This window comes from Octopus bimaculoides, chromosome 13 (genome assembly GCF_046866305.1).
Source record: "Octopus bimaculoides isolate indiv1 chromosome 13, ASM4686630v1, whole genome shotgun sequence".
Lineage (NCBI taxonomy): Eukaryota > Metazoa > Mollusca > Cephalopoda > Octopoda > Octopodidae > Octopus > Octopus bimaculoides.
The window spans coordinates 17,213,605-17,229,887 of record NC_142940.1 but is presented as its reverse complement, the minus strand read 5'-3'; the positions used below and the strand labels follow the sequence as shown (position 1 = coordinate 17,229,887).

The 16,283-nt window shown below is 35.9% G+C and overlaps 1 protein-coding gene across 6 annotated transcripts in view; it reads right to left on the bottom strand.

Annotated features, from left to right (window-relative positions):
* The window catches only part of LOC106881088 (uncharacterized), a 925,009-nt gene that overhangs the window by 247,632 nt on the left and 661,094 nt on the right, over positions 1–16,283 (bottom strand). For all 6 annotated transcript variants that reach the window (XM_089361538.1, XM_089361539.1, XM_052972352.2 and 3 more), the window contains one exon: positions 6,079–6,208. In XM_089361538.1, coding sequence (XP_089217664.1) covers positions 6,079–6,208 — 130 coding nt within the window. The remainder of the gene's footprint in view (positions 1–6,078; positions 6,209–16,283) is intronic.

The following is a 16,283-nucleotide window of genomic DNA, read 5'->3' as shown; positions in this document are numbered from 1 at the left end:
TTTCACTGCACTCAATAAATTTGTCACTATGTATGCGTGTTTGAGCTGTGTGTGCATGCACCTTTATGTTTGTACATTGATATAAATATATGTATATGCATTCATCTCTCTCTCTTTCTATCTATCTATCTATCTATATGTATATATATATATACATACACATGTGTGTGTATGTATGTTCGTGTGTATGTATATATGCATGTGTTCATGTGTTCATCCATGTATGTTATTCATCCCGCTCTCTCTTTCTCTGTGTGTATATATATATATATATATATATATATATATATATATATATATATATATATATATATACATATGTATGTATGTATGTGCGTGTGTATATATATATGTATATATATATATATATATATATATGTGTATATATATATGTATATTATATATACATACACACACATATATAAATGCATATATATATATATGTATATTATGAGATATATGTGTATACATATACATATGCATATGTATATGCATATACATATATATATGTATATACACAAAAATATGGATGCATGCATATGTATATATATATGTATATATAAATATATATACATATTTATATGCATATGTATACATATCTATATGCATATGTATACATATATATGTATATAAGCATAAATATATATATATATATATATATATATATATATATATATATATATATATATAAGCATATATATATACACATATGCATGTGTTGTCAGTACATGTGTGTTCTATGTATTTGAATGTGACAGTATGTGTATACGTCAAAGCACACATGCATGCATTAGCCTGTATGTGTATGTGTTGACATCATCCGCACCCTTCCATTTTAAAATATGGCTTCCTCTTCTTAAGATGATTTTCTTAAGAAAAACCATGGACTATTGATTTTATATAACACTGACTTATATTTTTCAGTTTTTTTTCCCATTTTTTTTGTTGTTTATTTTTCATGCTTATGTTCTTCCTTTTTAGTATGTTTTTTGATTTGTCACATTTCGGGATATTTATGTACAATACTAGAGCATGTAGGCCACTAGTGCAGATGCATGCCTTTTGCAATACAAGCTTATTTAGATTATGGGCAAAAGCCTGCCGGAAGTTGAAAACCCTTGCTAGAAAGAACAAGAGATTTTTTTTTTTTTATAGTTTATTTAACAGCTGTGAATTTGAACTGACCCATGAGCGCACGCTTGTGTGTGTGTGTGTGTGTGTGAAAGAGAGAGAGAGAGAGTAATTAAGAGGCTTAAGAGACAGAGAGAAGAGGGCAAAACTGAGAGCAGAAGATGAAGTGTGATTTTAGAAGTAAAACTATGGGGAAAGAGAATGAAAAGTAGATGGGGGTGAGAGAAATAAAGAGAGAAGAATACATACACAAGTATGTGTGTTTGTATCTCTCTCTCTCTCTCTCTCTCTCTCTCCCCGCCTCCTCCTCTTACACACACACACACAAACATGATGGAGAGAGAAATCAAGAATGAAGCACAGATAAAAGAAAGACAGAGTGACATAGATATAAATAGAATTATTAGAATTATATATGTGGCTGTGTGGTAAGTAGCTTGCTTACCAACCACATGGTTCTGGGTTCAGTCCCACTGCGTGGCACCTTGGGCAAGTGTCTTCTACTATAGCCTCGGGCCGACCAAAGCCTTCTGGGTGGATTTCGTAGACGGAAACTGAAAGAAGCCCGTCGTATATATGTATATATATATATATATATATATATATATATATATATATATATATATATGTATGTGTGTGTATATGTTTGTGTGTCTGTGTTTGTCCCCCCAGCTTCGCTTGACGACCGATGCTGGTGTGTTTGCGTCCCTGTGACTTGGCAGTTCGGCAAAAAGAGACCGATAGAATAAGTACTAGGCTTACAAAGAATAAGTCCTGGGGTCGAGTTGCTCGACTGGGGGCGGTGCCCCAGCATGGCCGCAGTCAAATGACTGAAACAAGTAAAAGAGTAAGAGTATGTATGTATGTATATATATATATATATATATATATATATATATATATCAATGATAATGGTGCAAAGAAAGCATGATATTTTGGTTCATTTACTGACGAGGAAAACTCAGCTGCAAATATTTCGTGTATCATATCTTTGTCTATATTCCTGGTCTATTAAGTTTTCATCTAGTTTCCCGTTTGCTCTGCTTTTGTCTAACTTTTTCTCTTTGTTGTGTTCTGTCTGTTCAACCCTTAACTTTAATGGTAAACTGTATTTTTCCTGTTTGATCATTTAATGTTTTCATTGTGTTTTAAATATGATATATATATAAATTTCTTTGTATATCCGTCTCTGAAGATATTCCTGTTTGTAATAATTAACCAAATTGATTTAGTTAAATTAAATTAAATTTGATTGATTTTATACCACGAGCAATGAACTGAAACAATTGTAGGTCTTGTCAACGTATTAATAAATTTTCATTAATCTTATCTCCATCTTCTGTCCTGGTTTCTATAATATTAATAATATATATATATATATTAAATTCAAATTACAATAAACGTAAACAAACAAACGAAGTTTGCTTTTAGAAGCGTTGAGATGTCTTAGAAGGTTAAAGAAGTGATTTTAAATTCTCAATCGCAGGATAATGTTAATAATATAGCCTGAACAGGATAAACTATCCCTATTATGCATATATATATATATATGTGATGACTGCCTTATCTGGTCAGGTCTCACATAATGAGACATCTGTATGTCATTAGATTTAAGTGACAAAAGCTTGTACAATGCTTTCTGCCACTTGCTTGATTGTCCTAGCAGTTTCCAATGACAAGCATTGCAAAATGGTTGGTATTATTTTGACTGCAAGTTTCATGTCAGTGTATTCTTCTCCTTGATGAGCTGCCTTCCCCAACAGCTTTGTCAAAAATAACAGGAGCCTCCTCTGTCCCTAGGAAATCTATTTAATACATAGATCAGACTCTGGAAAGTACAACTGCTGTGGGTCAGAATGGACCTGGGAGTATTGGTACATACATCTGTACACACACACACAAGGTCCTGGTGATCTAGGGGCAGCAACCTCTAGTGTTGGTGAGAGGATAAAAGCATTCAGTCAATGTTAAAAATTAGTTTGTCCAAGGAAAGGCACCAGGCTGCAAAAACTACATCAAAAAAGATAGGTCAATCAGAAACAACATGAGGAGGACTCTTTGGTTTTGTTGAGAACAACAATTTCTAATGATGGTGGCATGATAAAATGTACCCAGTACATGTTGGAAAATTATTGGTGATGAAGTACCCAGCTGTGGAAACAATGCCAAATTAATTTACATACATATACAACAGCAAGCATGCAGTATTGGGTGCAGTCCTACTGTGTGGCATCCTGGGCAAGTGTCTTCTACCATTATTGTAATTATGGCTGGGTTTCAGCTCCGGCCAACCTTGTCATTTTGACCTGTCAATAGCTTCATACCGACAGAGGTTGCATTCTCCTCCTGTAGATTGCAATTCCTCATTAGCAGAGACAGGATCTCCTTTGGTGAGGCAGAAATTGCATAGATCCAATGAAGCTTGCATCCATTGCATACAAACTTCCTGAAATTCAAGGAAATTGTGTGAAATCCTGTAGTGTGTATCTTTGTGTTTGTTCCCACCTGACTCATTTGACAACCAATGTTGGTTCGTTTACATCCTTGTAACCTAGCAGTTTGGTAAAAACCAAGAGAAAAAGTACCAGTCATAAAAACAAGCACCAAACTTGACTTGTTTGGCTAAACCCTTTGCGGTAGTGCCTCAGCATGGCCATAGTCCAGTGACTGAAACAAGTAAGAGATAAAAGATGTGTGCAAGATTGAAAAGGATTGTGGTGAGTGTCAAGATATTGTCAGGTCCCATCTAACTCATGTCAGCATGGGAAAAAAAAATGGCCCTAAATTGATGAATATATATATATATATATATATATATATAGGCACAGGAGTGGGTGTGTGATAAGTAGCTTGCTTACCAACCACATGATTCTGGGTTCAGTCCCACTGCATGGCACCTTGGGCAAGTGTCTTCTACTATAGCCTCGGGCTGACCAAAGCCTTGTGAGTGGATTTGGTAGACGGAAACTGAAAGAAGCCTGTCGTATATATATATATATATATATATATATATATATATATACATATATATATATATGTGTGTGTGTATGTATATGTTTGTGTGTCTGTGTTTCTCCCCCCAGTATCGCTTGACAACTGATGCTGGTGTGTTTACGTACACGTAACTTAGTGGTTCAGTAAAAGCGACCAATATAATAAGTACTAGGCTTACAAAGAATAAGTCCTGGGGTCAGTTTGCTTGACTAAAGGCGGTGCTCCAGTATGGCCACAGTCAAATGACTAAAACAAGTGAACAAGTAAAAGAGTATATATGGTGGAAGAGAATGGAAGAGAGAGAGAGAGAGAGAGAGAGAGAGAGAGAGAGAGAGAGAGAGAGAGAGAGAGAGAGAGAGAGACTAGGGAAGAAGAGTAAGTTGGGCTTAAGTACAGTGAAAGAAATAGAAAGATGAGAATAAAAGGAAAGAATGTAGAGGAAAAGGAACAATGATGATAAAAACATTTCCTTCTTGTTTCCAAACTCAAATACTTCCAAATGGTCGACAGTAACTTCCGTGAGTTAATGAAAAGGTCTGTATGCAGTTGCTCATCTTTTTAGATATAGCAGCCAAATCTTCCTCAAATTATATCCAACTAGTCTTTTTTTTTTATAAAAAAAAAGGACACATTGAGTAATGTAGTCCTTGGTCCATTGTGTCTAAATCTAAATAAAAGATGGCAGCTTGATTAGGGCTGACTTAGAGGGGTGGGGGGCAAATAAGAACAATTCTTTTATATATGTGTGTGTCTTTGTCCCCCTCACCACCACTTGACAACCAGAGTTGGTGTGTTTATGTCCCCATAACGCAGCAGTTTGGCAAAAGATACTGATAGAATGAGTACCAGGCTTAAAAAACGAAATAAGTACTGGAGTTGATTTGTTTAACTAAAAATTCAAGGTGGTGCTCCAGCATGGCCGCAGTCTAATGACTGAAACAAGTGAAAGATAAAACACAATTTGTGAAAAGCTAGTTTCAGTGGGATAATTTTTGCAAATCAGTAGATTAGCACATAGCTTCTTGTCTGCTATACTCCTAACCATTTCACAATAAAGAACAGAACCTACTGGTGACAGACAAAAAAAAAAAAAAAGAAAAAAAAAGAAAAAAAAGCATAGTGGTGGCAAAAACAAAGTTATGTGCTAGGGCACATAAAAAAAATAGAAATAAACAAGAGGAAAAACATATATATAAAGAAAAAAAAGAGTTGTTTGTGTAAATATCTTGTCTCTGGTGGATGATTCTAAAATTTAGGTAAATTACTCTAAATATTAGGTGTAATTTTTTTGTTAAGGTTTTTGTGGGCAGGGTGTGTCACAAGTTGATCAATCTGATAGAGTGATGGCGCATCTACTGAAAGATCACCCCACCTACTGAAAGGTCAAGGGTTTATTTTATTTTTGGTAATATCTCAACATTGGCGCTGTTCTATTTCTATAGTTAAGACATTTAACTCTTGCTGGCTTAATCCACCTAGTAGTAAATATAATTTATTGCCATTAGTAGCAAAGGCGTTGCATAATTTATTGTTTACTTGTTTCATTAAATGGCGGGAAGCTGAAGTTCAAAATCTTCCTGTGAGTCTGCTAGAGAAACCAGAATATTAAAAATACATTATTTTTTTTTTTTCATAGCTGAAGTTCTGCTGCATTTGTTTTTTGCTTGAGGTACAAAGACAACCACCCTTGTTCCAGACTAGTGGTTTTCAAGTGTTTTCTGCTGAGGAATTTCCTTGAAATATTAGCCAACTCTTCTCAAAATAGAGATTTGGCCAATATATTAATATTTGCATTCTCTCTCCAGCCACAAGCTTAAAAACATAATCAAATTTCCAAATTTCATTACATAGTATCCATAACCAAATTTGGTTCCACACACTGCAATATGTCATCACCTATGGGTGTACATTTTCCTATCATGTTAAAGAGTTATAGAAAGTAAACAAACTTACCTTATTGTCCAGCCTAATGTGACATTCATGCTGTCCATGTGCAAATATCTGGTTCCAAGGTCCCAAGTACAGGTCATTTTCTCCCAATTGTAAACTCGACAGTCAATGTCTTCCACACTTTGAACCTCATCTGAAATTCAATAACAAGAAATATTACATATTGAACAGAAATAACCCAACAAACTAAGACTGGCCTTTCCCTCTCAAAATAATGGTTTCAAATTTTGGCACAAGGCTAGCAATATTTTAGGGGTAAAGGGTAGTCAAGTACATCAACTACAGTGCTCAACAGGTACTTATTTTATTGACCCAGAAAGGATGAAAGGCAAAGTTGACTTTGGCAGGATTTGAACTCAGAACATAATCAATTGGAAGAAATACCACTAAGCATTTTACCCGATGTACAAATGGTTCTGCAAGCTCGCTGCCTTCTCCCTCTCAAAATAATAACAATTGACAAAACGACTATGGAAACTAGATTGAAATTATGATTTTGTTGTTGTTGCTTAGCCCTCGGTCAACCTTAACTGAGCAAACCTCTGATCAAAAAATGTTCCATCTTGTCTTGTTGTTTTCAAGAGTAGGGCATCTAGGCACAGCTGTCTTAGTAGCATTACAGGCTCCAGGGCAAATCAATGCACTGGGTCTTGATGTATTTACTTATTGACATAACATACATAGATCAGAACAGGGTCCCAGGGTAACTGCCCAAACTGCCCATGCCTTAAGATGGCACTGTATCTAGGACTACATTCATTATTCAACATATCCTTTTTTTTTAACACGTTAACCACAACATGTACCACCTGTGGTTCATCATAAACTTCACACAACTTCCATATGCACCATTGGTGGTACATTTTCATAATTTGGGAAAATATTCTAGTCTGTATCTTTGAAATGGTTTAGAAGATATTTAAATGACATGAGTGCTAAATATTAAAGCTTTATTTTGAAGTACTAGCAGAGATACCTGGCATTGCTCAGGATCAAAATGGCATGGTTTTTTTTATTCTTTTAATTGTTTCAGTCATTTGACTGTGGCCATGCTGGAGCACTGCCTTTAGTCAAACATAAGGAAAGAAGGAAAGAAAGAAAGAGAAAAGGAGAAAGAAGGAAAGAAAGAGGGAGAAAGAAAGAATGAAAAAAGAGAAAGAAAGAGGGAGGGATGGAGAAAAAAGAAAGAAAGAAGGCAGAAAGGAAGGAAGGAAGGAAAGAAAGAAGGAGAAGAGGGAAAAAGGAGGAAGGAAAAAAGGCATAGACTAAAAGAGAGGAACTACTACAGAGGGTGTGAGAGAATGTATGTAAGCAAGAGAAACAGAGAATGAGAAAATGGAGAGAATAGGTTGAAAATTGCAGTTTTTAGAGAAAAATCTGTGTAAAACACCATTTACCCCCTGTGTGTGTAAAGTTTGGTGAAAATCGGTTGAAAACTGTAGAAATGCATACATATTACACATGCAGACATACACACAGACATCCTTTGTTTTATATATATATAGATTGTAAGAATGCAAAAAAATTATATTTCTTTGTAATTAAAGAGTATACAGCATGACTGCGAAATATGAGGCAACATCAGTAAGTTCCAGTAACAGGCCATGGTAGTTAATGCGTTAACACAATAGGGTGTGATTTGAAGGATATTTGACTGCTATTTGTAGTTGGCCTAATGACTATGCAAAGGATGCATATGTGTGTGTGTGTGTGTGTGTGCATGTTGGTGTAAATGGTAGTAGCCCAGTGAATTAAAACTATAGGTCAATTCTCAGTTTAAGCTATTATTTTTTTTTTCTCATTTTGCTTATGCATTGGGCAAAAGGTATGAATGTTACAACTCTATCTCATCTTAAAGTCAATAGGACATAATCACTTGTTGAAGGAATACAAAAGGTCAAGCTCAACGAACTGACTTTATAGTGTGTGCATGCGTGTGTGTGCATGCATGCGTGTGCGTGCGTGCATGCGTGCGTGTGTGTGCTTCAGAATTTAGGCAAAACCAGCAGGAATAAAGAAACAGAAAATAATGAAAGAAAGCCATGTGGGGAATCAATACCACATTCTAAGCATATTCCAAGTACAATTATGATTATGCTTCTGGCCTTTTATCAATTTTCAGCATCATTTATCACCTAATAGGTTTATGTGAGCATATCTAGAGACATTCTAATATGGTCCTGCTGTACCGGATAAAGACAGCATGTGCATGTGTATGCGAGTGTGTGTGTGTGTGTGCTTGCATGTGAGCATGCACAATTAATGACATCCTAATATGATAAAGACAGTGTGTGAGTGTGTGTGCGTGTGGCTAAAGACCTGCTGAAGACATCATATGTACGGTATGTGTATAGCCAGTTCACTCTGTTGCATGCAATTGGACCATGTCCCTGGTTTGAAGATATATTCCTCCCTTCCTCCCAATAGTCTTGGAGGCCTTATAAAATGTCAAGGATGTTGCCCTTCTCTCCTGACAAAGCATCAAGATAAAAAAATAAGAAAGAAAGAAAGCAAATTCTAATATGGCCCTTCTATGCTGGGAAAAGATGGCATATGTATGCATATAACTGGAGGCATTCTCTGGCCTTGCTATGTTGGATAAAAACTCTGTGTATGTGCGTGTGCATATCTTAATATGGCCTTGCTGAATTGAAAAAAAAAGACAGCATATGCATGCAAAGTAAAAAAACAGCCTAATATGCAGAATAAAGAAAGCATGGATGTAAACAAATCATGCCTTTTAGCCAATCACAGATTTATAGTCTTTTATTTTTTTTCTTACTTGTTTCAGACTGTGGCCATACTGGAGTACCACCTTGTAGGATCTTTAGTCGAAAAGATTAATCCCACGACTTATTTCTTACACCTGGTACTTATTCTGTCAGTCTCTTTTGCTAAATTGCTAAGTTACAAGGATGTAGACACACTGATACTGGTTGTCAAGTGTTGAGGTAGGGGACAAACACATACATACATAGGACATACATATATATACATAGGATGGGCTTCTTGCAGTCTTTGATCAGCCCGAGGCTATAGTAGAAGACACTTGCCCAAGGTGCCACACAGTAGGACTGAACTCAAGACCACATGGTTGAGAAGCAAGTTTCTTAACCATACAACTCCACCTGCTTCCTAGAGTGCCAAAATTTGTCACTGTATTATTTAGTATCTAATTATGAGAATGCCAAAGTTTGTCACAGTATCATGTAATATTTAACTGCTAGAGTACCAAAATTTGCCATTTTGCCATGTAGTATCTAATTTAATAACTAGAATACCAGTACAGGTTGGTTATGAATAATATATTTGGATTCACATTCATATATATTTAGTTTCAAATCGAAATTAGGCCCACAAAGTGTTTAGTCAGGTTAGACGTAAGTAACTTACTGGAAGATCTGAACTCTATACAGCTGTTGCCTACTGAGGTGGGGTTATATCACTCATGGTATGTATATAGAGTTAGGTATATTTACAATATATATGTCTCATAAGACACGAACTTGCAACCTCTTATTAACACCCAAATAGCTAAACCAAGGGAGGAGAATTGAAGTTAAACTTCATTTACAGAAATTTTTGATACAGTGTAGGACTTAATATTCAGCAAGCTTGAGGCTAGAAGTGGTCCAGATTTCTGGAGTTTCTGGAGGTAGTCTCTTTTACTCTTTTACATGTTTCAGTCATTTGACTGCGGCCATGCTGGAGCACTGCCTTTAGTCGAGCAAATTCTTATTCTTTGTAAGCCTAGTACTTAGTCTATCAGTCTCTTTTGCCGAAGCACTAAGTTACGGAGACATAAACACGCCACCATCGGTTGTCAAGTGATGTTGGGGGACAAACACAGACGCACAAACATATACACACACATACATACATACATACATATATAGACGATGGGCTTCTTTCAGTTTCCGTCTACGAAATCCACTCACAAGGCTTTGGTCGGCCCGAGGCTATAGTAGAAGACACTTGCCCAAGGTGCCACGTAGTGGGACCGAACCCGGAACCATGTGGTTGGTAAGCAAGCTACTTATCACACAGCCACTCCTGCGCCTAAATTAAACTATGAAAAGTAAAGGATTAAATTGTATTTAACAGATTCAAATTAATATATTTCTAAAGCAGGGTCTATTTGATATCTATTAATCCACTTAAAATTCTTAAAATATATCATACCATGTATACAGTATAACGTTTATAAAATGAAAATTAAACAAAGGAAAATAAAGAACATGATTTTATTTAACAGATGTAGGTACAAATTAACATGCTTCCAAAGCAGAGTATGTTTAGTCTTTATCAGTCTAATTAAAAAAAGTAAAGAAGAAAACTATTTTTAACACACTTAAACAAATTAACCAACTTCAAAAATGAGATCTGTATACTTAATACAGGGTACAGCATATTGCATACTCCATTACTTTATTGCAGTTATGTAGCCTGTCAAAACTAATACTGGGAAGTCTATGTTTTGTTGAATAGATTTAATAGGCACATGTGTGGTTGTGTGGTAAGAAGCTTGCTTCTCAACCACATAGTTTCAGGTTCAGTCCCACTGTGTGGCACCTTGGGTAAGTTTTTTTCTATTATAGCCTCATGTTGACCAATGCCTTGTGAGTGGATCTGGTAGATGGAGACTGAAAGAAGCTCCACCGTGTGTGTGAGTGTATATATATATGTATATATATATATATGTATATGTATATTTATGAGTGTGTCTTTGCATCTCTGTTTGTCCCCTGACACCACTTGACAACCAGTGTTGATTTGTTTACATCACCGTAACTTAGAAGTTCAGCAAAAGAAGCCAATAGAATAAAGTACCAGGTTTAAAAAAAAAAATACAGGGGTTGATATATTTGATTAAAGGTTCTTGAAGGCAGTTGATGCCCCAGCATGGCCATAGACTAATGACTGAAACAGATAAAAGATAAGGCCAAAACATGTCCAGAGTTATTTCCACACATTACAGTAATTAAGACAATATTAGTCATTGACAAGTATTGTCTTTTTTTCTCTCACTGCCTAATTAGCTATTTAACACCCACTGCATTAACTAAGTTAATGATAACATGACTATTCCTGAGATGTTGGAAGGGTTGAATAAATTTCTTTGTCATGAGGATTCTTCAAATTCTGTGGTTTTGTTTTTTCATTTCCTTGGCATGGCCGTGTGGTTAAGAAGCTTGATTTGTAACCATGTGGATTCAGGTTCCGTCTTACTGTGCAGCATTGTGGGCAAATGGTTTTAACTATAGGATCCTGGCTAACTAATGTTTTGTGTGGGAATATAATAGATGGAAACTCTGTGGAAGCCCGTATATATATATATATATATATATATATATATATATATATATATATATATTTATATTTCATTGGGGAAGGCCAGTTTATAGGATTACCCTGGGTTTCCCATCCATAAAGGGCTTAACTTTATGGTATATCATCAGACCCCAAAACCTGTTGGCCTAAGATCTCTTCAAATAAACCGGTCTTCCCCAGTGAAATATATACTGCTCCACATCTTAGAGTGTACTTCTCCAGATTTATGTTTTTTACAAATTATATATATATATATATATATATATATATAATGAATCAGTTTAAGGAAAACAGAGAATAGAGAAGAGGGTAAGTCAATTACATGAACTCCAGTGTTCAACTGGGGGTATGAAATGTTTTGGTACAGTGTTAACTAGTACTTATTTTATTGACTCCGAAAGGATGAAAAGCAAAGTTGACCTCAACAGAATTTGAACTCAGAACGTAAAGACAGACGAAATGCTGCCAAGCCTTATAAATGATTAGAACCTCCATCCCCTATGTACATGGCTGCCTGACAGCACCTTTCCCTACAAGGCCACTGAGACAGCAACAAAAAAAAGCCACAAGAATATTACAAGCTACAAACACTATAGATTTACTTATAGGAGTGGAGCTACTGTCATTCTTTTTCTCTATGTAGATATAATAGCTGTTACTGCAATTTTAATTGCATAGTTTTTATCTTTAGACTAGCAAAATAGCCAGTTTTTCCAGGGGTCATAAAATAGTACATTTAAAAATAACAGGAACAAATTATAGTATCAAATTTAAGAAGATGAAACAAGCAGGCACTCTGTATTCAGCAAGCAATAGATATATAGTCAGAATTCTGTTGTTTGGCCAATTTCTTTCTTTTTGTTTCTTTTCTTTTTGTCCTCAGATTGGTGCTTATAATATAATTTTAAATTCAAAAGAAAAATAGGGGTTTTGTGCTATGTCGCAGGAATATTAAGTATTAGTTAATGAGTATAAAATGTTTTGACACAGTTGTATTGGTGCTATCTATTTGGTGTTATTGATTTGACTCCGAGCTATTTATAGATTAGATGTTTTAGGCATGTGGTGTCCATAGGTCATAGGGCAGCTTCCCACCACTGCTGGCTTTGGCCGGTTGGTGGTGGGATCCCTGCGCTTCTCTTGACTGGGCCCGTTGCTCCTAGAATGCAGGCATGACTAATCGATGGGGACGGGCTAACGTACCTCACCCTTAGAATGCACAGAGCAGCCAGTCATGTTTTGCAGCTGCCCTTTACAGGGTGGCAGCCACAGGATTGTCCAAAAGCTGCCTACTGCTGCTAGTCAGTGATGAGCATTGGCAACCTACCTAACACATCTTGAAACATGGACCGAGGAGTCCCAGTCGATTGTGAGTTGTTGGAGCCATTCATTAATTAACTCTTTAGTATTCAGACTACCCTGTCAAATGTCATGCTTATTTATTCACATTATTTTCAATTAATCATGCATTAATATCAAAATTTTGATGATTTCTTATTTTTGGAATGACATTGTAGAGTTGGTATGAGGGGCTGGATCTGGCCAGTTTGATCATAAACCAGAACATTTGGGCCAGATATGGCATGTTTAAATGCTAAAGGGTTGATGTTTCTTTTGTTTTCTCTTTTTATATCTCTGTTTGTGAGTACATTACTCTCTATGTGTATGAGGAGAGGGAAACTGTTAATGTCAATTATGCTCAATTAATAGATTGCAATGTCTCTCTCTCTTGCTACCCCTCTCTGTCAGTATGTGTTATACTCTGTGCACACATGTACATGTTGCCTCCATTGCCAAAAAGTACTGTTGCCAAAACAGGTTCTATGTTCACTCAGCTGTACCACATCAACAGCATCCAAACAATCACACTCAAATGTTTCATTCAGTTAGATAGGGAATATAAACACACATTTTCAGCCAAGATAACAGTAGATCATTCTGCTTAGCCATTACTATAAGTCATCTGTAGATGCAGGAATAGCTAAATGGATAAGAAATTCATTTGACAATCATCACATCCTGGATTTGATCTCACATGTTAGGTAAGTGTCAATCAAGGCCTTAAGAGTGAAGCTGTGTGAAAACATGTATGGATTCTACCTGTAGCCTTGTCCTAAACTATGTCATGCTAATTTGACATTAAGCAGTACAGGTGTGTATTAATTTAATGAGTAAGTAGTTTGTTTGATCAAAAAATTGATGGTTCATCATTGAAACTGAGAGAGGATACATCACTATCATCTGAGTAGCTGGGAGGAGGACTACCAGGGAAGTTAATCTGACATATGTGTCAATTCTAATGAGCCTAATGTCTTAGCTTTAACCCCTTAGCATTTAATCTGGCCATATCCGGCCCAAATATTCCATCTGATTTATGTTAAAACTAACCAGATATGGCCCTTACACCTACTCTGCAACGTCTTTCTAAATCTGGTAGACTTGCAAGGCCTCTCTTCCAAAATTCCCTTGTCTGTGATGAAAAATACTCCTCTAGAAATGTTCTGACCTTATCTACTGAATTCTTATTTTTTCCATCCAAATGATTTTGAAGACTGTAGAATAAATGATAATCAGATGGAACAATGTCCAGTGAATATGGTGGGAGGGGCATCATTTCCCATTCAAACTGCTCCAACCTTTGGAATGTCATCCCTGCTGTATGTGGTTGAGCATTATCCTGATGGAAGACATTTTGTCTTGAAACCAAAGATGGTCATTTTTCTTCTAGCACTGACTTGAATGACTAGTTGAATGACTAAATCCAAGCTTCTCTGCTAGTTCCTCAACAGTTACAATGGGATTTTGTTCCACCAGAGTTTATAGGATGTCCTCATTGAGCTCTACAGATCTTCCAGGATGAGGCTTGTCTTCTAGGCTGTAGTTTCTGGCTTGAAATTTCTAGAACCACTGTTGACACTGGCTTACACTTATTGTCCGATCCCCATATACTGCATTAATATTCTTCACACTTTTCGTTGCATTGTTGCCTTTATTGAACTCATAAAACAAAATATACTGAATATGCTCCTTTGTCACTTCCATTATAGCTTTGAAAAAATAACTTAAAATCAAACTGCACTCTTCAAAACTTGCACTAACAATAAGGACAAGGTAAAATTACTACCTGCTTTTATAGCAAGTTGTTGCAGGTAGTTTATCCCATACTTCCCCGACTTTAAGTTCATACAATTGAAAATAAAACACATTATTTATGGGATGACCCAATATGTATATATGTATGTATGTATGTACGTATGTGTGTATGTATGTGTAAAGAATAGGTTAGTTGGAATTTACTTAGTTGATAGTTTAACGATATTCAAAGGATTTTTACATTTAATACATAGAATTTTCAAGTTGCAAATATTCTAAAAAAAACAAAAAAAAAAAACAAAAAAAATTGGTGGCATGCATTCTTGAAAAGTAGCATAATCTACTACTTGTAACCCAATCTTCTGGCAAGCCTGATCTAATCCAAATAAATACTTTATTCTGAATTAATAGAGAAAGCATATGATATTGCAGAAGAGATTTGAGAGGAGACCAACATATATGGAATCATTAATCTTGCATTTATTCTTTTTTTGTTTGTGTTTTGTTTCGTCTTTTTAAATTACAGGTCTCATTTGAATCATTAACAGGTGTGCATTTGTAACAGAGGAGTTATTTTGGTACACTACATAATTGATGATTCTTTCCATTATCTCAAATGATGAGTCTTTCTATAATCTGTTTCAATAATGAGAATTGAGGGGGGAGAGGAGGAGGAGGTGGTGGTGGTGATTGCAGTGGTGGAAAGGCAGTTTTATTTATTTTTATTCATTTATTATTATTTTTTTTTATAAACTTAGTTGTTAGGAAACCTAAATATATTGGTTGTTTGTTGAAAGTTTTAATGGTCTTGAATAAAAAAAAAAGAAAAAAAAAAAAGAAAAAAATATGTGTGAATGAACGAAGGTGTTTTTGTCAAAATAATTTGCAGGGCTATAAATATACTAAAATTCTTTATTAAAGTAACTATAGTAACGAGAAAGAGAGAGAGAGGGTGGTCTGTAGCGGGGTGGGGGAAAATAAAGGGACATTAGTTGTTAATAGCTACTAGTGTAAATATAGGAAGTGGTGCAGGAAGGAGAAGGAGAAGACAAGAAAGGACAGAAAAGGTGATCATATAATAAAACAGAGAAATACATTAAAGTACAAAGCTGAGGGGGGAAAAAAGACAGTTTATAAAAAGCTGTTACCAGCTAACCAGTGGAAAGGAAGAGGGTTCATCATTTGAGTATTTTAGGATTTCTATTTCTGAAGTACTAAGAAACAACCAAAGTCACCAGTAACCATGATAGCCTTGACCAGTTCAATATGCATTCATCTATAGTTTATATATAGTGGCAGGAGTGGTGGTGTGGTAAGTAGCTTGCTTACCAACCACATGATTCCGGGTTCAGTCCCACTGCGTGGCACCTTGGGCAAGTGTCTTCTACTATAGCCTCGGGCCGACCGAAGCCTTGTGAGTGGATTTGGTAGACGGAAACTGAAAGAAGCCCGTCGTATATATATGTATATATGTGTGTATGTATGTATGTGTGTGTGTTTGTGTGTCTGTGTTTGTCTCCCTAGCATTGCTTGACAACCGATGCTGGTGTGTTTATGTCCCCGTCACTTAGCGGTTCGACAAACGAGACCGATAGAATAAGTACTAGACTTACAAAGAATAAGTCCCGGGGTCGATTTGCTTGACTAAAGGCGGTGCTCCAGCATGGCCGCAGTCAAATGACTGAAACACATAAAAGAGTAAAGTCCTTTTATTGGTTTCATCTATTGGAATGTGCTCATGTTGGGAGCCCTGCCGTCATTCTTAGTAGATCAGATACTGACCA